Source organism: Gadus morhua, unplaced genomic scaffold, assembly GCF_902167405.1.
Source record: "Gadus morhua unplaced genomic scaffold, gadMor3.0, whole genome shotgun sequence".
Taxonomy (NCBI): Eukaryota; Metazoa; Chordata; class Actinopteri; order Gadiformes; family Gadidae; genus Gadus; species Gadus morhua.
In genome coordinates, this window is record NW_021964026.1 from 13,655 (window position 1) to 37,534 (window position 23,880).

General features: G+C 42.8%; 3 protein-coding genes and 1 long non-coding RNA gene across 4 annotated transcripts; 2 read left to right on the forward strand and 2 right to left on the reverse strand.

The window, feature by feature from the left end:
• The first annotated feature begins 742 nt into the window (after window positions 1–742).
• Window positions 743–4,108, forward strand: LOC115538904 (uncharacterized). The gene is made up of 6 exons (XM_030350129.1): window positions 743–1,128; window positions 1,687–2,127; window positions 2,610–2,765; window positions 2,912–3,123; window positions 3,297–3,610; window positions 3,703–4,108. Exons 1-6 carry the CDS (start codon window positions 1,121–1,123, stop codon window positions 3,919–3,921), a joined length of 1,350 nt encoding a protein of 449 aa, XP_030205989.1. The 5' UTR covers window positions 743–1,120; the 3' UTR covers window positions 3,922–4,108.
• A 130-nt stretch (window positions 4,109–4,238) lies between these two features.
• On the reverse strand, window positions 4,239–6,376 carry LOC115538905 (uncharacterized). The gene is made up of 2 exons (XR_003975611.1): window positions 6,280–6,376; window positions 4,239–5,237 (listed from the first exon to the last, which is right to left on the reverse strand). It is a non-coding gene; the product is annotated as an uncharacterized LOC115538905 (long non-coding RNA).
• A 568-nt stretch (window positions 6,377–6,944) lies between these two features.
• Window positions 6,945–11,862, reverse strand: LOC115538906 (uncharacterized). Its single transcript, XM_030350130.1, has 5 exons — window positions 11,706–11,862; window positions 10,443–10,772; window positions 9,458–9,727; window positions 8,621–8,773; window positions 6,945–7,773 (listed from the first exon to the last, which is right to left on the reverse strand). The coding sequence occupies exons 2-5, from the start codon at window positions 10,753–10,755 to the stop codon at window positions 7,610–7,612; spliced, it is 900 nt and encodes a 299-aa protein (XP_030205990.1). The 5' UTR covers window positions 10,756–10,772; window positions 11,706–11,862; the 3' UTR covers window positions 6,945–7,609.
• A 1,761-nt stretch (window positions 11,863–13,623) lies between these two features.
• On the forward strand, window positions 13,624–16,800 carry LOC115538903 (putative nuclease HARBI1). Its single transcript, XM_030350127.1, has 5 exons — window positions 13,624–14,718; window positions 15,714–15,818; window positions 15,948–15,999; window positions 16,320–16,523; window positions 16,613–16,800. The coding sequence occupies exons 1-5, from the start codon at window positions 13,708–13,710 to the stop codon at window positions 16,798–16,800; spliced, it is 1,560 nt and encodes a 519-aa protein (XP_030205987.1). The 5' UTR covers window positions 13,624–13,707.
• Window positions 16,801–23,880: the final 7,080 nt, after the last annotated feature.

Sequence of the window (23,880 nt, forward strand, 5' to 3'; positions counted from 1 at the left end):
TATTTTTTTTCTGAGATCCCCCAGACCTCCCGTTTAAATTATGAGCCCAACTATTCTTTTAAGTGCTACATGGAGATGTAACAAGTGCCCCGAATGGGACCTTCAAGGCAGCGCTTGCTAAGGTTAGGGGATAGGACCTTCCAGGCAGCGCTGTCTTTAAGGCTCCATTGGGGGAACCAAATACCATCAAGTTAGAAAAGCCACTGTGTCCGCTGGTGGGGCCCCTTGTTGTCCAGAATGTGCCCTTTTTATTTTTTCGCCCCTGCCCTTCAAACAGGCTGAGTCCTCCACTGTATCATATAAAGAGCTACGGGAGTCGTAAACGGCAACAATCACTTTCTCTTCCATGCTGCAGTTCACCCCGGATATCTAACTGATTTGTTTTGTCTTGTTTTTGTTTTATTTATTTTTTATTTTTTATGTTTATTTATTTCCAGAATGTCTTGTTTTTTAAACGATTTATGATGACTATATGCTCTGTAAGGTGACCTTGGGTGTCTTGAAAGGCGCCTCTAAATTAAATGTATTATTATTATTATTATTATTATATATTATTACTGCACTGAGTTGGCCGGTTGAACGCTGATTGGCTGTTACGTTACACATGTCACTCAGTGGCCACGCTGTTGAACGCCGATTGGCTGTCATCACGCGAATATCGCGTCAAAATTTAAATATTTTTAAAGATTGATAGATTGCGGGGAAAATAGGACCCATTTTTCCCAGAAAAGGGTCCTATGTTCCCTGCTTTTCCGAAAAGGGTCCTATGCTCCCCGGTATGTATGGCTACAGGGAAAAATAGGACCCTTCTTGGGAAAAACGGCGAACATAGGACCTATTTTTTTTTAAAAAAGGGTCCTAACATAGAACCCGGGGAACATAGGACCCGGCGGGGAACATAGGGATGACCCCGTAATAACGACTGCACAAATGGGAATACCCTTACTTCCACGGAGCACATGAAGCGAATGCTTCTAAAACAGTGTGTTTGACGGGCCTTTATTATGCAGTAATAAAGGCCCTTTAAAATAAACAACTAAATTTGCTGTTGCCTACGTTGCGTGGCGGTGTGACTAGCCTACTTGGAACAGACTTGGAAGCATTGGAAGGCATCGACAAAATGGCCGGGTGAGTTTCAGACCGAGTTTGTTAGCCGCGGGACGAAAACGGTAGTCTCCCGGCAATATCGGGAGTGTCCCGGGAAAATCGGGAGGGTTGGCAAATATGACATCAGCTGCTGATGTCACCCTAGTAGGTGGAAGACGTATCTTAAAACTGGATGGATGGATGATCTACTGTCTTGTTTGCACTTGGTTGGCCTATTCAATTCAGTGTGTCCTAGAACTGGAGGTGCTACAACTGCTGGCTTTGGTAGGCTACTGCAGCTAGTTAGCATCTATCTATTATAGGCTATTTAGCCTATTATTGTAAGGGTGGGTTCATATCATAGGCGTAGCCTATTATAAGGACACCGGGGAAATGTCCCAAAGATATCCATTGAAAAGCTGCTCATTGGCGCACGGTTGCATTGGTACATGGACCTATTAAAAGGACACCGGATTGAAACATGGCGTCCTTTACATTTCTATGGAATGGGATGCACAGACATTTTCAACTCTTGCAAATCAGTAGAAAGAATAAAAATAATAAAGTAATGCTGGCTAATGTCATGATTTATTTTTTCAGCCTGGCCCACATCGCAGATGCTATAGATGAAATCCTGAGGACTGAAGTTGGGACCGATCACCTTCTCCTATTTCTCGAAAACATTAGCCATGTGCTGACAATTGAAGCAGCCGAAGGGGATTTGCCCGATGAGCAACGGGTCTGTCAGCTTTTATCCATGGCCATTCATGAGCTCGATGGAGCACGTATGCAAGCCATGTCAAGGGAGCAGCTGCTTTATCTCCTGGAGAGCCACTTCAAAGTTGGAGACATTGCGAAACAGCTTGGAGTAAGCAAGCGGACCATTCGAAGGAGGATGACTGAATATGGTCTGTCTGTGAGACAGACATATTCAAACATTACAGATGAAGAACTCTGCAGAGTTATATTCCAGTTCATCTCAAATTGCCCAAATGCAGGTATAAGGACTGTGACTGGACATCTGAATTCTCTGGGAATAAGGTGAGGACACGTATTGTTGAACTCATTCAACATTCATCCGACATGCTTATGTAAATGTGCTCACAAATCAAATAATTGATGCAACCTCATTGAAAAAGAGACTATTACAGGACAATTGATTGGAAGGTAAACACAATAGGCTACTACCTTGTAGAGCCCGATCCATTAATATGCCGGCCGATTTTAGTTTATCTCAGAATAATCGTCATCGGCCAAAATTTTTTTATCAAGCAATAGTGTTTCGTGAAATGCATTGCTGCCATGGATGTAGCATAATGAATAGCATTAATGCTATAGCCTACTTACAGCAGCAGCAGGTGTGTTGTAATACATTTGATTCATTTACACTACATTGAGAGTTAGTTCCCCCTGCAACCAATAGAAGAGGCATTGGTCATCTCTTGACTGTTATTGATTTGCAAATTATATAATAAAGTACACTTTGTAAACTGCTATGTAAACAAGTATCTGTCCTCCTCAAGAGTCACACAGCACAGGGTTCGTCAGGGTCTGAAAGCTGTTGATCCGGTTGGTAATTTTCTCCGTGGGCTTCAGTTAAACACGGTTCCAAGGGTTCCATACAGCGTTCCGGGTCCTCTCTCCCTGTGGCACATTGATGGGAATCATAAACTGATACGGTATGACCTTTAATGAGGCATTTTACAAATATTATTTATTAATTAATTTATTATTAATTTATTATTGTGGTTTTGCAAGAATGTAGTGCCAACATTGTATTACCCATATTCCCACATCAGATAAGTGTTTTCGTAACTCTTCACAGGTGGAAAATTGTAATACATGGAGGTATTGATGGATACAGCCGGCGGATTATGTTTCTCAGTGCCAATACCAACAACAGGGCTTCCACTGTACTCCAGTGTTTTCTGACTGCTGTCGCTGAACATGGTTTGCCACAACGCGTACGAAGTGACAAGGGAGGAGAAAATGTTGAGGTGGCCAGGTTCATGCTTGAACATCCAGAACGGGGCCCTGGTAGGAATTTATTTCATACTGGTTGTATACTTGTGATTTCGTTGAAACATTTATATAAAGCTGTTTAATCAATAATGCAGGGACAAACAAATGATGAAACTTTACCGTGACAAAACAAACCCCAAAAAGTATTTTTCTCTTTCTTGCCCATCCGTCCAACTGATATAAATCAGACAGACGTAGCCACATCACAGGGAAGAGTGTCCACAATCAGAGGATTGAAAGGCTGTGGCGTGATGTGTGGGTCATGGTGGTGTCAAACTACTACCACACCTTCAGGTACCTGGAAGAGGTTGGATTGTTGAATCCCGATGAAGATAGCCACATCATCTGTCTCCACTACATCTTCCTACCAAGACTGAACTGGCATCTGAGGGAGTTCATCAGGATGTGGGACAGGCATCCCCTTTCAACAGAGGGAAACAGGTCCCCACAACAACTATGGGTGGCTGGCTTGCTTTTGGAGCCACAACAGGATCTTCATCTGGTAACACTGATTTCATTGTAAAACACCTGATCATAAAAAACAAACATATCCAATATTACGATTCTTACAACATGTGGTCCATATTTCCACAGGCTGATGCTACAAACTGGGGCATTGACTGGGAAGGACCTGTTGCAGAACCTGACCCAGTGGCTGTGGTTCAGGTTTTACCAGTCCATTCAGACCTGCAGCAGACAATTGAGGAGCATTTAAGGGGTACGATTGATCCATACATGACCAGTGACGTCTTCGGCATGGACCTTTACTGGCAAGCTTTGTCACTTGTTGCACAGCTTCACTTACCGGACTAGTTCTGCTATTTTGTGCCATAAGTGAGCAAACTATTTATGTGACAGTTTGGGTTGATGCATCCAATTTGGGGTTGGCTCATTTATGCATTTGCAAAAAAAAAAGAAGCCTTTTTTATATTTCCAGTTTTATAAATGCATTGTCTTATTATTGTTTGGTATTTGTGAAAAATAAATGACATCAAATAACTGTTCAAGTTCTTCATTTTTAAATAATAGAAACTAGAAAATAATTACATTAATATTCTCAGCCCTCGTGTCGTTCATATATGCCACCGAAACACTGTGAATGTATCACACTTGAATAATGAAAGTCAGAGTGCTTTGAAGAGTTTCTCTTTACTTACATTTCTGCAAATATACACGGACAAAGACGACACATTAATAACGACACTTTTTTGATAAACATTCATGTCAGTACTGAACTACAAAGTGTTAAGGTTTCAGAGGACAGAAAGGTCAAATCCACCCTGTGGTACTACACAAATCAATACTATGCCTGTGTAAAAATAAGTGGAGCACAATGTATACTGCACAATGAAATCAAACAACAAGAAAAAATGACTTAAACAATTAATGGCAAAAATAATGACTAGACAATACAATTATGTAAGTTTCTGTAGGGGTGTACTTGTCTAAAATACACTTCTCACATGAATATGCTCAACATTCAGAATTAATTATGCACTTATACACTCTGGCCCCTAGAGTAATTCCTCTCTATTTTGCCAGTCTTCTCCTTGCCTCCTGTCTTTCATTTTTGTGGTAGCGCTGGGTGGTGTAAGGGACATCAGAGACGCTTCTGCAGGTTTAGAACCGGAACCACAGGAACCAGAATCTGGGAGGCAGGCAGGAGAAGTGGAGGTGTGGGCAAGTGGTTGAAGAGCTGGTTTGGTTGACTGGAGAGGAAGCTCAGGAGCAGGCCTCAGAACAGAAGATGGAGCCTCTATGGGCTCGCGACAGTTCTCCCTGTGCAGTGCCTAAAAGTATTACCTTTTTTGTATAACAAAGCATAATATCAGATGACAACATGGCTACACAGGAAATGGCACAGATACTAGGTTATTACTGGCTGGGTAAAGTGTTTATAAACTCAACATCTTGTGATTGTCGCAGTATTTATCACTTGGAGCCGGGTGGTGCTTTTCTCCATCACCATGATATTAATAATAATGACTTGCCGGATGTGGGGGTATGGCTCAAACAATGGTGCCTGACTCCACATACGCGCCTTGATCCACAGTACTGCTCGTAGAGTTGGATGAAAAGTGCCTCAAACACACGATTGCAGTCAGGTCACTGTGCTGGGCTTCTCCCTCCTGCAAAGTATTTGCAAAGGTATTGAGTAGCATTAGTGTAGTACAAGACATGATGTAATGGCTTGCCTTGCAGTATTGTCATGCTTGCTCAGAGTATTCATTTAGAATATATTTGTTTGTGAATGTGAGCTTAATTCAAATTGTATTCATGATTGTAATCATATACTCGTGAAAATCTGTTTATTCTTGGTATTGTACGGATAATAAATTGTTGTGTTGGTAGATCTATAGTCTCCTGTGTGTACAAGGAAATATGAAAACAGGCAAGAGAGGAGATTTAACGCTGGTTATGTTGGCTGCCATTGTCATCTCCTTTATTTTACACCACATCAGATATTCTTAGCATTGTTATCTCAATCAATGAATAATCTACACAATTTCTTCTGTATGACTCTGATTAAATAAACCCAATAACCAATAACCAAAATAAACCTTCAAATCAAATTCATTTATCTAATTACATTAATATAAATATTAAGTATAAATGTGACTCTTAACAGATATACTGTAGTAAAAGATAACACTTTCAGTGGTGTTTAATGCCAAGTCTGTAGACCTACCCATTTTAATTACAGTAAATTACCCAAACAAATTAGCAATTCATTATCTCAACTAAAACAATAATAGGTCTACTTTGAGAGTGAATAACCGTATCAAAACAGGCACCATCAAAATAGCCTACATTTAAACAACACTTTATCCGTCCTACAACATTATACATTGCTGTTCCAAGTGATATAAATGTGCTGGTTGTATAAAACACTAGTAAATCCTAAACTAAGTCATAAAATCACACGGAAGCGCTTTACCCAAACAAATGAGCAATTCATTATCTCAACTAAAACAATAATAGGTCTACTTTGAGAGTGAATAACCGTATCAAAACAGGCACCATCAAAATGGCCTACATTTAAACAACAGTTTATCTGTCCTACATTATACATTGCTGTTCCAAGTGATATAAATGTGCTGGTTGTATAAAACACTAGTTAATCGTAAACTACGTCATAAAATCACACTGAAGCGCTTTGTGGGCACATACCAAGTTCAGGCGTTCCCACGGCGACGTAGGGTAGCAGGCGTCTGAGTGGCGACGAACTTATCCACACGTCGAGAGTAGACGTACATTTTGTCTGAATTTCCTTCTGTACGTCGCCGTGACACCGCCGCCGGTGGGCGGATCTTCCATGCCGTCGCCGTGACGTCGCTGCTGGTCTCTCGTCTGCAGTCCCAATCAATCCCATTCAAAATTTCACACGTTCCCACGGCGACGTAGGGTAGGCTGCTCCTTCGCCTTTCCAGGGAATCCTTAGGTTTGGCACTATCCACTCGCCATACTACTGGACGTCTGCTGCTCCTCCTCGCTCTGCGTGACGTCTGCTGCTCCTCCTCGCGCTGCAAAGTATCAATAACGCAGACCACGCGGGCAACTTTACCGACAGCCGCGTGCGATGCCACACTTTCTAACTGTTAAACTGAAAGATTAAACTCCCATTTGGGCTTTTTTCAAGCTTGACAAAGGTCAAACAAGTCCACTCAGTGTGGTGGACAAGTTGAATTGGCGCTGCGAACACTTACAAGAATGTGTTGCACACTTTTTTTCTCTTCCTGACTACGCGCCGCGAGTGGCATCATGGGACTTGTTGTTTTATTTGGTTGGTGCTAGATTCAATAGTATTTTGCTTCAGAAATGTGAGTTTGTTTCGATGTTCAACATTGAGACATTTTATATTTTGAAACTTAATAGGAGAATAGCAAACTCTATTAAAAAAATAGATTAAACAGTCCTATAGTGTGGATTACCAGATACACCCTATAACCCTACATATTTTCTCTTATTCCTAAAAACGACATGTTCTTTATTTGTTTGTGTTACAATCAAATACAGAAAAGGCTAATTAATATCATAACCTTTGTACCATGATTAAATCTTTTCTTCCCCACGGTTCGCTTGTTTCAAATCTATTGGTCATCATTTCCTGATGTAGGCCTCATCAAACACTTTATATTTCACTTTCAGGCCAGCTATCACATTGTTTCACTCTTTGTTTTCAGGACACCAATGAGAATACATTAAAGCAAATGGCAGATGGCAGTTATATCAGCATTGTGGTTGAAAAATTAAAGCATTTTATATAACAGTTCCATCTTATTCAATTAAGACGGTCTCATGCGAAATCCTCAAAAAATGGCCCCCTCGAGGTGGTCTCCGGGGCGGCCATCTTTAAAAGTTTAAAAACATGGTTAAGCGTAAAAGCACAGACTGCAATAGGGGGAACAGGTAACAGTGTTTCTTTTGGGGTTTATCACATAAATTGCGACTTCTGCGAGTCCTTTAAGTCCCTTTTAGCGCCAATTTTAGCCTTCCTTTGTCAAAACAGCTGTAATTCCGGAGCAGCAAAGAGTTCACTTCCCAGGGACGAGCTCTGTAAGGCAAAGATGGTCACGCCTGAACTGTACGCCGCTGGGATTGCGATGTGCGTTGCCTTGGACCGACTTCCTTGTTCTTCTTCCAGGACCATCTGCATCACTTGACCTTACAGGATGGAAAAAGTCAATCACATGTTTCAACAGAGGTTGTAATACATGTTTAAAAAATTATTTATGGAAAACATGACCGGCTGATATTAGGTGAATTGGGACATTTAGCAGAAGCTTTTATCCAAAGCGGCTACCACCGGTTGAAACATAGATGCCCAGGCAACAGCCAGCTCAACAGCTCAGTAAAGGTGGGGTGTCTTGCTCATTGACACCTAGACTGCTAGGAGGAGCTTGGGATCGAACTAGCAACCTTCTGGTTACAAGTCAACCACCACTACCTCCTGAGCTTAGCAGACCACTCTAAGGGCACCTAATCCATTCAGAACTAAAATTCCCTGTTTCGAGTTTGTCAAGGTACGGTGGCCCAGGGTTAACTGCTTTAGTAGCATACACACATCACTGATCTCATTCAAAAAGCACAGGTATCAAACTCTCAAATCAATTGAATGATAGCACATGAGAATACAACGGGTTGTATTCTCATGTGCGTATTCTCAACGGGTTCCGGCCAAAATGCCTCTGGACATGATTGGATAGGCGCTTGACCAATCATAGCAACGGAGCGTGTGATGCAGCACTGAGCGACGAAAAACATCTTTCATCTCAACAAAAGTAGGGTCGTTTTTTATTCTTTTCGAGAAAATATAGCGTCCGGTATGTTTAATACTGTATCGATAGCAGAATCAACAGACCATTCTGCATCAATGGCAGCAATCTTTGTTGTTGTTGAAAATGCCTCTACGGCACTCCTCTGTCATCGTATTTATCCCGCCTCATATTAGATAAACGGTTAGGATTGGTTGGTCTATCTTTGAAAATTGCAAATCTGCGTTTCAGCCCACCTTCCACATCCATGGTCTTCCAGCGAGGGTCTTCAAATCCCTCTGATAGGTTGAACTGATGGCAGGGCAGGCTCAATCTCTGCAGCACGTCCTCCCGGCGAATCAGCAACACTGACTCAGTGCACAGGCGTTTGTGCAGCTCGCTTTCACTCACTATCCGGAAACACACACAAACACACAATAAGAACACCTGTGACCTCTCAAATGACAGAGAGGCGAGACAGACACAGGAGAGACAGAGAGAGGATGGAGCCAGAGGAGGGAGGAGATACTGAGCGAGCGAGCGAGCAAGAGAGAGAGAGGAGGAACAGAGGGAGGAGTGAAAAAGAGACAGAGGAGAGAGACAGAGGAGGGATGGAGAGGAGAGACCAAAAGGTGAGACAGAGAGAGGAGACAGAGAGAGAGGAAATACAGAAAGAGGAGAGTCAGAGAGGAGAGAAAGAGAGAGGAGGGACAAAGAGAGAAAGAGAGGAGAGATAGAGAGAGGAGGGACAGAGAGAAGAGAGTCGAGACAGAGAGAAGAGAGATAGAGAGGGGAGACAGAGAGAAGAGAGACAAAGAGACAGAGAGGAGACAGAGACAGTAGGGACAGAGAGGAGAGACAGAAGACAGAGAGAGGAGAGACAGAGGAGAGACAGAAGACAGTGAGAGGAGAGACCGAGAGAGATGAGGCAGATAGAGGAGAGACAGAGGGGAGAGACATAAGACAGAGAGAGGGGAGACAGAGGGGAGAGACAGAATACAGTGAGAGGAGAGACAGAGAGAGAGGAGAGAGAGTGGAGAGAGAGAGGAGACAGAGAGGAGGCAGAGCTCAAAGGACATAAGCGCTCCACCCACCCACGTCGAGGGGGTTGGCCATGAAGACTGCTCCACCCGGCGCCACGCCGAATATCAGCTGGTGGTGCCAGGCGTCCGGCACCTCCTCGCCTGCGGGCACAGCCACCTGCATGTTCATGGTTGCCACGGGAACGGCTCCCTTACGGATCCAGCCGGCCAGCCAGGGGCCCAGCCTGACGCTCCGGCGGGGGTGATGGTGGAAGAAGCGGCCCACCACCCGGCCGCCACTGAGCTCCGACGCACCCCTGATGAGCTGGGCGTGGGTGGCGCCTGCGAGAGCAGGAAGTGAACAGTTGACCACAATGCTGTACAATTCAATTATCTACATACAAATAAACTAAATCCAATTAACAGCACAAAAATTGACACACTAGACAATAATACAACTTATATGGAGTTAAATGCAAGAGAATAGAACAACATTGGTAGATTAGTCGACTGTCGTCAAGTGATAATTTCTCGATTTATGGATTTATCCGATTTTTATCTGTGATCGGACATCCTGTCCTAATTTTCGGACATCCTGATCCGAATTTCCGGATCTGGTTGATTTCAAGGAGTCAGGAAGTAGGACGGACAACCGCTAGCTAGCTAACCAACAGAGTCATCAATGCCCTAGCCATGTCGGGAATGTCTGTCCTATGTTGGGTTTTGCCTGATTAACAAGGAAGTTGTTTCAAAGAATTCCTTAGACTTAGAATTCACGAGCCCTCTCACAAGTCACAGTTTTGATTAATTTCCCAAATCAGCTTAAAATCTGGGTGGATGTGGGTGTTTTTGCTTTCTTTCGCTACGTATTTCTTCCAACCAATCAGGTGGCTAAAGGCAGTGTTTGCGTGCGTACGTGCGTGAATGCCGAACATAAACTCGATCAGCAGTTCTACAGTGTCTGTAAAGGTTTCTGATCATCACCACGTGGCCAGATCCGATCCAATCCAATCCAGGAGAATTGATAGTTCAGATCCGAACAGATTTAAAATCGTACCCGCCTCGCTCCGCGACAGCAAGTAATCCGGCAGCGGCGCCTCGTTCCGTCGCAGGCGCGTCCGGACGCAGCTGTTGGCGTCTTCCTCTTTGGCTACGCCCTCCTCGGCCCCCAGCACCCGCACCACGTCCAGAACCGCCGTGGCCCCGCAGGCCGAAACCCCGATCTGCAGCGTCTGCCTCTCCAGCGCCTCCTCCAGGGACCACAGCATGGCTCCCTCCTGCAGCGACCACGGCATGGCTCCCTCCCTCCCTGCGAGCTCCGGCTCACTGGCGCCGCCTGCTGGCTGGACGCTCGCCTGCGGTGCGTCCATTAGTCGTGGGGCAACTCCTGTCGGGCATTTGGGTAAAAGTTGCCGCTGTTAAGGTTTAAGAGCTGTATAGAAGTGTCATTTGGTAGAATTTTCTTCCTCATTCTCCTTAACAACTCTCAAATCGGACCTACTACATCTGTTGACGTCACAAATGTACTTGTCCTGTCCACCTAGATGTATGATGGATAGATGAGCAACGTTTGCTACAGTCCACTGGGTAGGCTGGTAGACTGATCTATCCAGGACACATCTAGGTGGACACGCCCACTTGTGATGCCACGAGAGGTGGAACTTCGAAACTTCTTGTAATGGCTAATCACACCTTGTGGTATAATATGGGACCTTTAAATCATTTCATCATTAAGGTCCCCTTAAGGTGCCTTTGCCATCTGGTTGTGTAGATTTTTTAACTCATTAAAGTTTATCAATGCACGCTGCTCGAGCAACAATGTTGTACACTGCTGCTAGCCCTTCTACTGTACTCTAATTGTTGTATGTTAATGTTACATTTTATATGGTTTATTGTCATAGTGTTATAGAGTTTTATGTTATTTTTTGTTATATGTATGACGTCTACTGCGTAGATGAAGGATGCTTGCCAAGTCGTAAGAATTTTGCTGTGCTGAAGCAATTTGGTACATGCAACAATAAACACACTTTGACACTTTGACTTTACACATTAAGAGGTCGTCGCACTCTATTATTGACCAAGATAGTTCGTTTAGGAGTCTATTTTCTGTCCAAAGAATATTATCATATGACGGGCACATAATTAGGAAGAGTAGTTGCAGAACCTTAGCAGAAGTAAAGTCATTTTCTATTGGATGGGTTATTAACGATCCTCCATACATCCATCATATAGCGTCTAGTTACATTTGACGAGACATAAATAGCAGTAATGTTGGTCGCTTAATGCACTGGCGAAAGTAGACTGAGAAGGGGGCACTTACTAAAAAACGTGTATGGATACTTCTTGCACAATTTTTATTTACTTGTGAGGCCGTTCAAAGTTTTAAAGATCCTGCAGGCGTGCGTTAATTAACAGACTAAAAGTGAAATGCGCTTCTGGACATGTCCTTTGTGTAAACAACGCAGTGTTGGCAATACGCATGCGCACAATTGCTTTGCCAGGTTTGCTTCTGCGCCTGCGCGCGTTTTGCTGTCCATCAACGCACTAACAAAAATAATCACGAGTTACCTCTGATGGACGGTGTGAACATAAACCAGGACACATAATATTTAAAGCATAGCAAAATAAAAATAGAAACAGGTTAATTATAAAATATTAAATACCAAAAATATGATATGTAGATTAAACAAAAAAAAAGAAACACACTACCACGGATGTTCATAAATAAGTAGAATATAAAATGCTAAACAGCGATAGGTTATATAATTTGAAAGTAAGTTTTGAAGCGCTATTGTAGATGTGTGGCCGTTAAATACTTTTAACATGACACACATTAAAGACTAGTCCACCACAATCTTTGAAAAGTATTTCCTACCAGCCACTAGGTATCAGTATTGCTCCACCACACCGACGCAAACGGAGAAGCACCTGGGGCCGGTATTTCAAAATGATCCGACAGGATTAATCCACCTGGATTGGATTAAATCCTGATCAGATCCTAAAAACGGGTATTTCAAAGCAAATCTGATCCTGAAGATTCAGATTCAGATTTGGCAATCCAATCCTGCCTTTGATCCGGATTAAAAGCTGCTGTTGAGTATTTCAAAACTTAAGTGGGAAATCTGGATCAGTTTGATCCTAAAAATCAGGATCACCCTGATCTCACCTCAGGTGGATTTGAGGGAGATTACATGTTAAGATTTGAACAGTTGAAGTGTAACTGCTCCCAAAGTTCTTTGTTTAATACAACTAAGCTTCACTGCTGTTTGATCAATGTTTATTTCCTTTTCACGTTCCTTTTTTTTTTCTGCAAACATGCACGCTGTTCACTGCAATGCTTTACCAAATCGGCGTCAGAAGTGCAACACAGAATAAACCTTACACTACTGCGTGTAAGTGACATTACAAACTCCAATTAACAAGGAATTATGAAGGAAAAACAATGTGATTTTCTAAACAAACAGTGTTAAACTATGCAGTATACATTACAGTCTTTTAACTGCTTTTCCAGCAACTGAATTCTTAACTTCACTTCTTCTTGTTTAAGAAGTGTTAGTTTGATTTGTTCATTTGTTAGAATTATTTGTTGCTGAGCCCGTTCCGTTTCCACCTTCAGTAGTTCATTGTAGCCATCCCCTTCTCAGCTTGCCTTTTGCGCTTACATGGTGGTGGTGGTGCCGGTGGATTCCACATCTCCTCCAAGACAGGGCTCTGGCTTGTGCTGGGCTCTTCAAATGCCAGCTCCACAGGGGTGAGGGTGACCAATTCAGTAGACAGGTTCAGAGGCTCCGTGGGGTCGATTGACTCCCCTGTACCAGCTGGCAGTATTCCAAACAGGGCTTGGGAACTCTCACCTCCTATGATGTCCAAAACCGTATCAGTGAACTCCCCACGTTTTATGGACTTGTTCCCTGTTTGGGGGTTTTTCGCCTCAGAATGGTCCTTCGTAGCCTTTTGCTTTAAGTTTTTCCACCTAAGCCGAACCTGCTCAACACTCCGCCGTTGGCCACTACCAGTGGCATTAATTTGCCTTGTTATGTCGGCCCATATTTTATTTTTTACTTTTGAGGACAGAGAACTCTGTCCAGGACCACTAAAACCTCCAAAAAGGGCCTGGTAATTGGCACGAACACCATCCAAAAGGGCCGTTGTCTCTGCTGTTGTGAAATTACTTCCTTTATTCGTCTCCATGTTGTCTGAGAAAGCCCTATCACTAAGGAAGGCCTTAAATACCATAAAGCTAAATTGAAAGCAGGTGAGAAAGAACAGGTCACAGACTTTAAAACTGGGCTCGTTAGGTCAATGACCTTTGCTTCTGCAACATGACATCCATAGTACATGTCCTGCGGCACCGTCAGAGACGATACAAGCCTCGTCAGTATGTCCAACGAGGTAATTTCATTGAGCAGTACTCAAATGATGAGCTTTATGCACGGTTTAGATTTCGAAGAGAAGATATTTTGTATATATGTGAAATTCTTCGCCCACATCTTCAACGTCCTACAAGAAGGAGTCATGCCTTAACTGTGGAGGAGCAGGTGCTTATTGCCCTACGTTTCTTTGCCTGCGGATCCTTCTATGAAGTCATTGCAGATGGCCTGGCTGTGACAAAGTCTACAGTGGGACACGTCATGCATTCAGTGGCAGCAGCCCTGGCTGGTCTAATTCACCAGTATGTGAGATTTCCAGATACTGAGGAAGAAATAACACAAACCAAGAGAAAATTCTTCTCAATTGCCAGGATGCCTAACACTATTGGTGCCATTGACTGCACCCACATACACATTCAGGCACCCCATGAAAGAGAATGGGAATTTGTCAACAGAAAGGGACGGCATAGTATCAACGTGCAGCTCATAGGGAATGCTGACCTTAAAATAACCAACTGTGTTGTGAGATGGCCTGGTTCTGTACATGATGCACGGATTCTAAGAGAAAGTCATCTCTACAGAAGACTGCAACAAACTGCGCCGGATGGTATCCTCCTGGGTGACAGTGGCTACCCACTTCTACGGTGGCTTATGACCCCCTTTGCTACTGTCACATGTGACCCACAGCAGAGGTATAACAATGCACACAGCGCAACAAGGGGAACAATTGAGCGTATCAATGGTGTTTTAAAACGCAGATTTGCCTGCCTGAACTATCTTCGTGTGGAGCCGAAGCAGGCCTGCAATATAATATCTGCCTGCATTGTTCTTCATAACATTGCCCAATTGAGAAGAGTTCCTCTGAATGAAGACATCCTGGACAGACCACCACTTGAGGCAGAAGTACCACAGCTGCAGCCACCACCACCACCACATCAAGCCGATGAACCAGCAGGAAGAGCAGTTCGAAATGCCATGGTTAATTTGTATTTCTCTTGATCCTCATTGATAAGGTCTGGTGCTTTTGTTTAACAAAACTTCGATTTGTTTAAGTTTGAATATGAATGCCTTATTTAAGTAAGTTTTTTTGTTAAGTTACCCACTGATAAAGGCCTCCACTGAAACTCTGTCAAATGTTTTTATTCACATGCATTCAGCACACACACTTAATTTTCATAGCCAAAGCTCAAAAAGTAATGCCATTTGGAGCAAGTCTGTGCAAGTCTCTTCCCACAGACATCTGTAAAGAAAATCTAATATTAAGGTTTTAGGGCTGTCCCCTTTGTTAACAACTGTTTCCTAAAAAGATATGTACAACACATTTTAAAATCTACACACAATGCCTTGCGAGTGAATGCATTCAAATGGACTGTGGACCGCGACATACAGACGCTAGCCTATTTACTAGCTTGTTAGCTCCTTAACACAGGAGTCAATGGAGCAGCGTTAGCTCGCATTAGCGCGAACTCTGCTTAATTAGAGATCGCCGAGCTCTTCTTTCAACTTTGTGCTGATTTACATAATTGGTTAACTCAATATAATGATTGCCTTTCATCTAGTCTGAGGACGCATCAACACTGGCTAAGTTTATACTTTAATTCAGAGACAATAGTTGAGCTAGCTTCTCCTTTTTCTGTAAAATGTTGGCTCCATTTCCTGTTTCCAGTCTGTGATCCAGGGGGCGGGACGGATTTGGACATCCCATCTGCCGGTATCAGGATCACTCTGATCCAATCCAGCAAAGTTTTGAAATACCGGGATCAGGTTGATCCGTGGCTGAGGACAGGGGGATTTGGTTATCCGGATCATTCTGATCTGGATTACAAGTTTTGAAATATCGGCCCCTGGGTGATCAGAGAGCGAGCACAGCGGCCAGTGAGCCAAGTTAGCAAAGAGCGAGGGAACTATGGAGAAGAGAGGGGCGAGGAAACATTAACGGTGACGATCTCCTCCGACAGGAGGAAGAGGCCACCCCCGATCCGGACTCCTCCTCCCCCTCTTCGGCCCCCCCCCCGCCCCATTTGGTCTCCACCTCGTCGCAAAAGAAAGAACGTCTGAGACAGGTGAGGAAGGAGAGGACACCAACACGGACACGGAGCGACTGAGGCGTCTTTGTGTTTCCTGTCGTGGGTCTTCAGTGTCGGTTCGTGTTTGACCCAAAGAGTACCTGATGCCGTGTGTTTGTGTCCTAGGTGGTGATCAGATGGTTGGAGACAAATGAGGAGGCGAATGACCCGGACCAAGGCCAGACCGCCCCGGACCAAGGCCAGACCGCCCCGGACCAAGGCCAGACCGCCCCGGACCACGGCCAGACCGCCCCGGACCAAGTCCAGACTGCCCCGGACCAAGGCCAGACCCCCGATGAACCTGGTGAGCTCCCTGCATTGTTGTTTTTTACCCGTGTGTGTGTGTGTGTGTGTGTGTTATACGTCAGAATAATCACAAAACATTGACTGAGCGAATCTCACACTCACCGCCACTTAAACAGAACCCATAGCAGCAACAAACACACAGCAGCCACTATGGTCATCTCTAAACACAGTTTTGTCGTTCATTTCTGACAGAACCCCAACACCAGGGAGAAGGCTCAGGCCCTTTCGTGGCCTGGCTGCCTCCGACCGCAGACCTGCCCTCCAGGAAGGACCTGGCCCAGGTCGTAGGGAACCTGAAGGGCCGGGTGAAGGGAGTCAGGAAGCTGAGGGTGGAAACAGGAACAATGGACCCAGGCCAGACCGCCCAGGACCCAAACCAGCTCCCCAATGTGCCCGGTGAGCTGGCTGCATTGTGTTTACCTGCTTGTGTGTGTGTTTACCTGCTTGTGTGTGTGTGTTTACCTGCTTGTGTGTGTGTTTACCAGACAGCCCCCCCACAAAGGCCCTGGCCCAGGTCATGGGGAACCTGAGGTTCCGGGTGAAGGGCCTCAAAAAGCTGAGGGTTCAACCAGCATCCACCTCCCGGCTTGATGAGAAGCCTTTGGCCCGCCCTTCAGGCCGGAGCCCCTTCCCTGGCCAGACCGCCCCGGGACCAAGATCAGACCGCCAATGAACCTGGGCCCCGTTTCCCGAAAGCGTCGTTAGCCTAAGTGGATCGTGAAGTGCGTCGAAAGGGCATCGTAGAGTTTTCACCGCGTTTCCCGAAAGCATCGTTGGGAACGAACGTCTTGAAAACGCTCGTAGCTAACGAGTACTCCAGGGGTGCTCGTAGGTACTCGTAGGACGCTAAGAGCATCGTCAGCTATAGCCTCAGTGGCGTCACCATCGGACATTCCGTCTATTGGATGCGTTTTATTAAAACGCATTGCACCTTTATGTTCTTAGTTTGGTAATTAATAAAGATTATTCATTAATTTATTAATAAAGATGTTAAAATGGCCAAAATAAAACGGGACAGTCCAGAAAATGTTTCTACTTAGTAAGTATTGTTTGTCTTAATTTAAAGGAACATTTCTATGATGGTGAAAGTGGCACTGGTTATTTAGCATGGAGGCTCAAAACAATCCAGAGGAGCAATGCTACATCAGCGACCAGAACTTCTCCTCGTCAGACTGGTGGAGGGCCGAAAGCTAAGAGAGATGCATTAAGAAGTCCTGAGATGACCCTGACTGAAGAGCAATCCAAGGAGGCCATGTCATTCATGAAGTATTCTTCTGATGAGGCCACTATCAAGCAAAATATGAAGATTACATTTGAATATCGTCGTCAGATCGTCCTCGATGAAGAGAAATCCTCAGACGTCCTGACTGAATTTCCACGGTTCCGAGACGTCAAAGGCCTGGTAAATGAGTGTTTAAGCATACAACACTACAAATAACCTGAACTGTCACTTTTATGTTTCTTAACTCTTGCTATGTAATTTATCTAATGCAGGTTGAGCAAGACTTCATCTTGCAGTTTGGAGAAGATGTGGCTGCAAAGTTTTTGGAAAGGTTGGTTCAAACTCTATATTATTATTATTTTTTTATAAATGATCATTACATATGAAAAGGAAATCCAGTTTTTGAATTGAAAATTAGTTTAAATAAGTATTTGTCCACATAGGTGGCCTAATACATTCAAACAAAAGATCATCCAGCAGAGCAAGGCTCTCCCTACAACAAGTGAACTTGAGGAACTGATTTATTGTGCAGAAGCTACCTCAAATGAAAGGGAAGGGGATGAGGCCTCTCTTGGCTCTGGTAGGTTGTTAAGACTTTTTCCTGTTATGATTCCCCTTTTTATTCTTGGTTCAGCTGTAGCTTTAAAATGTGTTTTGGTTTTCTTTCTTTTGTATCTGTGTATAGGATGGGACAGTGATCTTTCCTCAATTATCCTCCTCCCACCTGATTCCTCCATCAGCCCAAGGCCGAAAAAGACCTGGCAAGGTGTCAGCAACCCAGGCTGAAAAACATCTGGTTGTGTTCATGAAGGTGTGTATTGTTGGTTATCGGAATGTCAAGAGATGTTTTTGTTTTATTTTTTTTTAAATTGTCATTTTTTAAGTAATGACAATTAATGAAGTTTTCAAGGCCTTGAAAATAAAAATATGGCACATCTGGTATAATTATACTTAAAATGTCTCAATCAAAAGCTTCTGTCGGACTAGTCATCAGAGCTGTGCAGCCCTTGTGTTTTTCCAACATCTGTGATGTTAAATTGATGGACATAGATAAACAACCTATAAATCATCTATTATGCCACTTAAAACTTAACATTTCAAACTCTCAAAATATATGAGATGTATTTAAAACGTAATTGTATACCTTTAATAATAATTACGGTCTTGAACCAGATTAAAGCATTTTATTCTGATCTATGTTTAACTTTACTCCCATCTTTTATCAGAGTGGAACGAGCGTCCAGGAACACGTTGATGCCATCACCAGCTCCACTCAGCCCTATCTTCTTGCCAGTGGGATGAATAGGGCCACCATCCATGAGTTCTTCATCGTGATTGACAAGCAGGCCATACCATGCAGGTCAACCAGTTCTCTTGGAGCTTTCGACGAACTCTTTAAGACACACTTTGTGTTTGGTATCATGTACAATCAGATGCTCCAAAACATGTACACCTTTGTACAGACCACTGTGTTTAACATAGACGTAGGCAAAGTCCGGGAGAGCCCTCGTGTCGCAGAGATTCGCGCTAGACTGCTACAGTAGTTTGTGTATAAATTAACTCAGAATGGGGATGATTTGTTTTGTTTGCCGGACACATTTTGTGAGTGTCATCATGCTGATCAGGCATATAAGATTGATTCATGGTTTATGTTCAGGAAAGTCACTGCGCTTAAAATGCGCTCAAGTAAGATGTTGTCATGTTTTTGGAACCTTTTCTGGTTTCAGAAAACACTTAAACTCAAAACATGCTAAGGAAATTGAGCCTGAAGTTGAAATGGATGATATTATTTACAGTGATGATGTTGCAATTAATGCTCCGTCACAACATTTTGAAGTATCAGCTAGTGGCTCTCAAGTCGTGCCAGTATCCAACGTGAGTATTCATGATATGTGTGCCTCTGCTATTGCACATCTTCAGGTTTCTGGTGTAGGCCAGTCTAGTGGCCTACACCAGAACTGGTCAAATATGGAAGAGGTAGTACTCGAAGTGCAGAGTCAAGCCAAAGATGCAGCTTTGAAATGCTTAGCTTCTCAGGATACTGGTTCTAAAGAAAAAGTAGACCAACTGTTTGAAAAACTTGAAAATCCTTTTACCTCACTGAATACAGAATCAAAACAAAACGTATTTTTTGAGAAAAAATGGAAAACTGTTCAACCTGTTGAAAAAGTACTTGGTGTCAGATTTGAAAATAGAAGAAACCAATCTACTGGAACATATGATCAAGTCGTTGTAACAGACAAATTTGCCTATGTTCCAATTCTGCAAACATTGCAGTCTATTCTGGAAAATCCAAACCTCAGGGATATGTTGACATCTAGCCATACTCCCAAGGATAATGTATATTTTGATGTAAAAGATGGGTTGTATATGAAGAGACATCCTCTTTTTTCAAATGAAAGTTGTGCATTGCAAATTCAATTATTTTATGATGACTTTGAGACCGCTAACCCATTGGGATCTAAAAAAGGTATACATAAATTGGGGGCTATATATTTTACACTGAGAAATTTTCCCCCAAAGGTAAATTCTTCTTTGGTGAACATACATTTGTGTGCACTTTTTCATGCCCAGGACATTAAAACATACGGGTTTGACACCATACTTCAGCCCATCGTCAGTGACCTAAAAGTGCTTGAAACTGATGGGATTAAAGTTCCCACTTTAAAAAGTCCTGTACATGGCAGCATTGTGCAAGTCACCGGGGATAATCTTGGTATTCATGGCTTGTTTGGGTTAGTAGAATCATTCAGTGCAAGGAATTGCTGTCGCTTTTGTGTCTTAGAAAAAAGTCATTTTCAAACTGTGTTTTGCGAAGATGAAGAAAGTGTGATATTCCAAACAAAAGACATGCATGAAGAACATTGCTATACTGCACAAACAAATCCACAGCTACCTCATGTTTATGGTGTCAAGCGTTCATGTTTATTGAACTCTCTGCAATATTTCCACACAGTCGAAAATTATTCTGTAGATATCATGCATGACGTTTTAGAAGGAGTAGGACAGTACGAGCTTAAACTTGTATTGGAGTATGTTCAGGTGAACTTTATAACTGCAAGAGAGATGGCACGTAGAATAGAGTCTTTTAACTATGGCTACTCTGAAAGGAGAAATCGTCCCCCTGCAGTGAAGTTATTTGATGGAAGCAACGATTTGGGTCTTAATGCCATACAGTCCTGGTGTTTGTTGCGTAACATGCCATTGATATTTGGCGATCTAGTGCAGAGAGATGATGAGTGCTGGCATCTTTTAATGTTGCTTCTGCAGATTATGGATATTGCATTTTCTCCTGTTGTTACATATGGTATGACCATCTTCGTGAAACACATTAATGTTGAGCATCATCGGCTTTTTAAGCATGTATTTCCTTCTAAAAACCTCCTACCTAAACATCATTTCATGACGCACTATCCTCGATGTATAAGGGAAATTGGACCAATTTTGCACACTTGGTGTATGCGTTACGAGGCAAAACATAACTTTTTCAAGACCCAGCTTAAGAGTTTCAAAAATATCACTAAGACGTTGGCCAAAAAGCATCAAAGATACATGGCCTTGAATTTGGAATCTATCAACCAGTGTAGATTGACTATTGGTCCAGGAAAAATGTTGCAGCTAAACAAATTGAAGGAAGGCCCTGAAATTGCTGCAAAACTTAACACTGCACTATCTACTAATGTTAGGACAGACTAGTGAAATGGGTAAAACGCAATGGCACTGAATATCGACCTGGTCTATTGGTGTGCGTTGAGGTAGCTGATGAGATGCCAGTATTTTGTCAGATCCGGACTGTTATTGTGAAGGATGAGCAAGTAACACTAACTGGCTCAGGTGTAGAAACGGTTTGTTTCGATGAGCATTACCACGCATTTAAAATTGTTTTAAAGCCATTCCAGGCAGTTAAGGTGGTTGATGTTGAAGAGTTGGTCTACTTCAAACCATTGGATGTTAAGATGGTGTATGGATCAACAGATTCCTCTCTTTATATTGTTCCATATTGCCATCTAATGCAGCCTTGACCAGTGTTTTTATTTTTTGAAGGTAGAATCAGTACCCAGAATAGACCTCTGAAGAATAAGTCCCGCCTCCGAGGCTCCTGGTTCCATTGATCAAATATGGGAAATACATGGGTTTTTTGAATGATCGTACAACAAACTCTGTAGGTGGCGAAGAAGTAAAAGCTGCTCACGTTTTGAACTACATCCTATTTCCATCTAGATTCCACTTGGGATTTGGATTGTCGGTGCCGTTAAACTAGTAAACTATAATAAATGCTACTTTAACGGCACCGACAATCCAAAACCCAAGTGGAATCTAGATGGAAAAAGTGTGTAGTTCAAAACGTGAGCAGCTTTTACTTCTTTGCCACCTACAGAGTTTGTTATGTACGATCATTCAAAAACCTCATGTTATTTCCCATAGACATTTGACCAATGGAACCAGGAGCCTCAGAGGCGGGACTTATTCTTCAGAGGTCTATAAACATTAATATTTGACATCCTGGTGTGTTTTATTTGTTTTTCACCTGAGTCTCGGTAAAACTTTATTTCTTTAATAAATTTGTATTAAGACATGGATATATTGTTGTGTTTTGCTTTTCTCCTGCAGACACTTATTTTTATTTATTTTAAGTGTAAGCTGGACATGGTAGGGTAGAAAAATAAGTGTTGCATAATAACACTAGCCGGGAGTAAATACACAAGTATATGTTTTAACACTAGTAGGAGTCAGTTAAAAATCAACACTGTAGGGACAAATCTCTCAGAGTTAAGTAGGTCTAGCACTCATTAAGAGTAAATTAATAGGAGTTAATTCAGATTAACACTTAAAAAAAAAACTAGTGTGAAATCTTAATAACACTATCAGTGTTATTTTCGTCAGTGTAAAACTTCAGTAACACTTGTCAGTGTTATATAGTCCCAAATATTAACTCTTATCAGAGTTGGATTAACTCTCAAAATGTAACTCTATGGTAAGTGTAATTTTAACACTTTGTAGATAGGGAACGTATGTTATCTGGAATAGTGTTAAAATTGACTTTAAGTGTTGGATTAACACTGCCAATTTTACTGTGCACTGCGGGCGCCCCGCCCCACAGGAGTCGGGCCCGTGGTGGGCGTCCCTTATTTTAATTTCTGAAAGTTGGCAACCCTAGGCCTGCCTCACCCTATCATTATTGGTCACAGGTTGGGCACTGTCTCCAGCCCTGACTGGTGTGCTCACTGCCCTGACTGGTGGTTGGTTTCTGCCCATGTGCGACGAGGTGGAAGCAGCAGGCGTGGACAGCTCCCTGGCTAACAATTGCACAAAAGCCCGTGCTGCTACCTCGGCTTGAGGCGATAGACCCTGTCACACAGCCACGTTATTTTTACTCATGTTAATTTCATATCAAGATGTAGTAGCGGAAGAGCACAATAAGCATGAGGAAACAGGCTACAATAAGAAAGTTTCAAATCATTCTTGAACTAACTTACTGACCTAACGTTAAAACTTAGCAAGAGCATTAATTGATGGTCCAAGAACATTTCACGACTAAAGACAAGAGGGTAACTAGCTTAATTAGTAAAGTTCACTTACACTTGGATCGTGATTGCCATTCCCAGACGCCATGTTGAGGCTGAACTCTTATCAGTCAAGTGTACCTATAAAGAAAGGTCAAGTCCGGATAACAATCTTTTTTTCCGTTTACCGAAAAGCAACGCAAAATGCGCAGAGAACATGCTGTGCTGTGGCCTTGCTGAGGTACACCTCGTGGGAAAGAAGTCATGTGATTGGCTGAAAACGAAGGAGGCATCTGATTGGCTACAGAGAGTTCCTTGTTGAAAAAAATGCATTTGTGAATCCAGCCACGTCAGGAGAGTCTCAAAAATCCACATATAAATACAGACCGTTTCACAGACAAATGCAAACAAGTTCACAAATGAAAAGCCTCTTGTAAATTCAAATTTAACAGTTTGTACATAAATGTAACAACATCCAAATACATTTTTGATGAAAATTGCAAATCTTTTTTAATTAATATATTTATGGATTTATATTACCTTTATTTAAAACAAGACATATTTGTGTGTGGAACAGAAATGTGTTTGTGAAACTTATTTTTGTTTATGGATTTATTTTACATTTATACATGCCGATATCCATTTGTGTGTGCATTGAAATGTATTTGTGAGAAGAGAGTAATTTATGTATAAATCACAAAATACATTTGTGAATCCTTCTCTGTGCATTCATTAATAATGAGACTGTTCTGACTCCATACCCCTGGGCTATGTGTTGTGACTTTAATACTGGGCAGGCGTGGACTCAGTTATGTGCTCTGATTGGTTAAGCATGGTGCTGAACTCCCGCCTCCTTGATACCCATATGTGTACTCTGTGCTGATCCCTTGCGGCTATGTGTTGGCATTGCACCTTGTTTTTGTGGCCTTGAGCGTCTGGGTTTCTCCAATACCTGGGCCGCTCGTAACTCTAGAATTGACACATGATGAATGGCTTCCTGTATGAGCTGGACGCCTCCTTAGGCTCA

What these genes read in the sequence shown, in the direction of transcription:
- LOC115538904 (XM_030350129.1), top strand. An exon ending in GGGAATCATAAACTGATACG is followed by an intron (nt 2,766 to 2,911) that starts GTATGACCTTTA and finishes AACTCTTCACAG; the next exon opens with GTGGAAAATTGTAATACATG. An exon ending in ACATCCAGAACGGGGCCCTG is followed by an intron (nt 3,124 to 3,296) that starts GTAGGAATTTAT and finishes GATATAAATCAG; the next exon opens with ACAGACGTAGCCACATCACA.
- LOC115538903 (XM_030350127.1), top strand. Translation starts at nt 13,708, where the DNA reads ATGACATCCATAGTACATGTCCTGCGGCACCGTCAGAGACGATACAAG. An exon ending in ATGAACCAGCAGGAAGAGCA is followed by an intron (nt 14,719 to 15,713) that starts GTTCGAAATGCC and finishes CTCCTCCGACAG; the next exon opens with GAGGAAGAGGCCACCCCCGA. An exon ending in GGCGAATGACCCGGACCAAG is followed by an intron (nt 16,000 to 16,319) that starts GCCAGACCGCCC and finishes CATTTCTGACAG; the next exon opens with AACCCCAACACCAGGGAGAA.
- LOC115538906 (XM_030350130.1), bottom strand. Translation starts at nt 10,755, where the DNA reads ATGGACGCACCGCAGGCGAGCGTCCAGCCAGCAGGCGGCGCCAGTGAG. An exon ending in GCTGTCGCGGAGCGAGGCGG is followed by an intron (nt 9,728 to 10,442) that starts GTACGATTTTAA and finishes CTGCTCTCGCAG; the next exon opens with GCGCCACCCACGCCCAGCTC. An exon ending in GGCCAACCCCCTCGACGTGG is followed by an intron (nt 8,774 to 9,457) that starts GTGGGTGGAGCG and finishes GTTTCCGGATAG; the next exon opens with TGAGTGAAAGCGAGCTGCAC.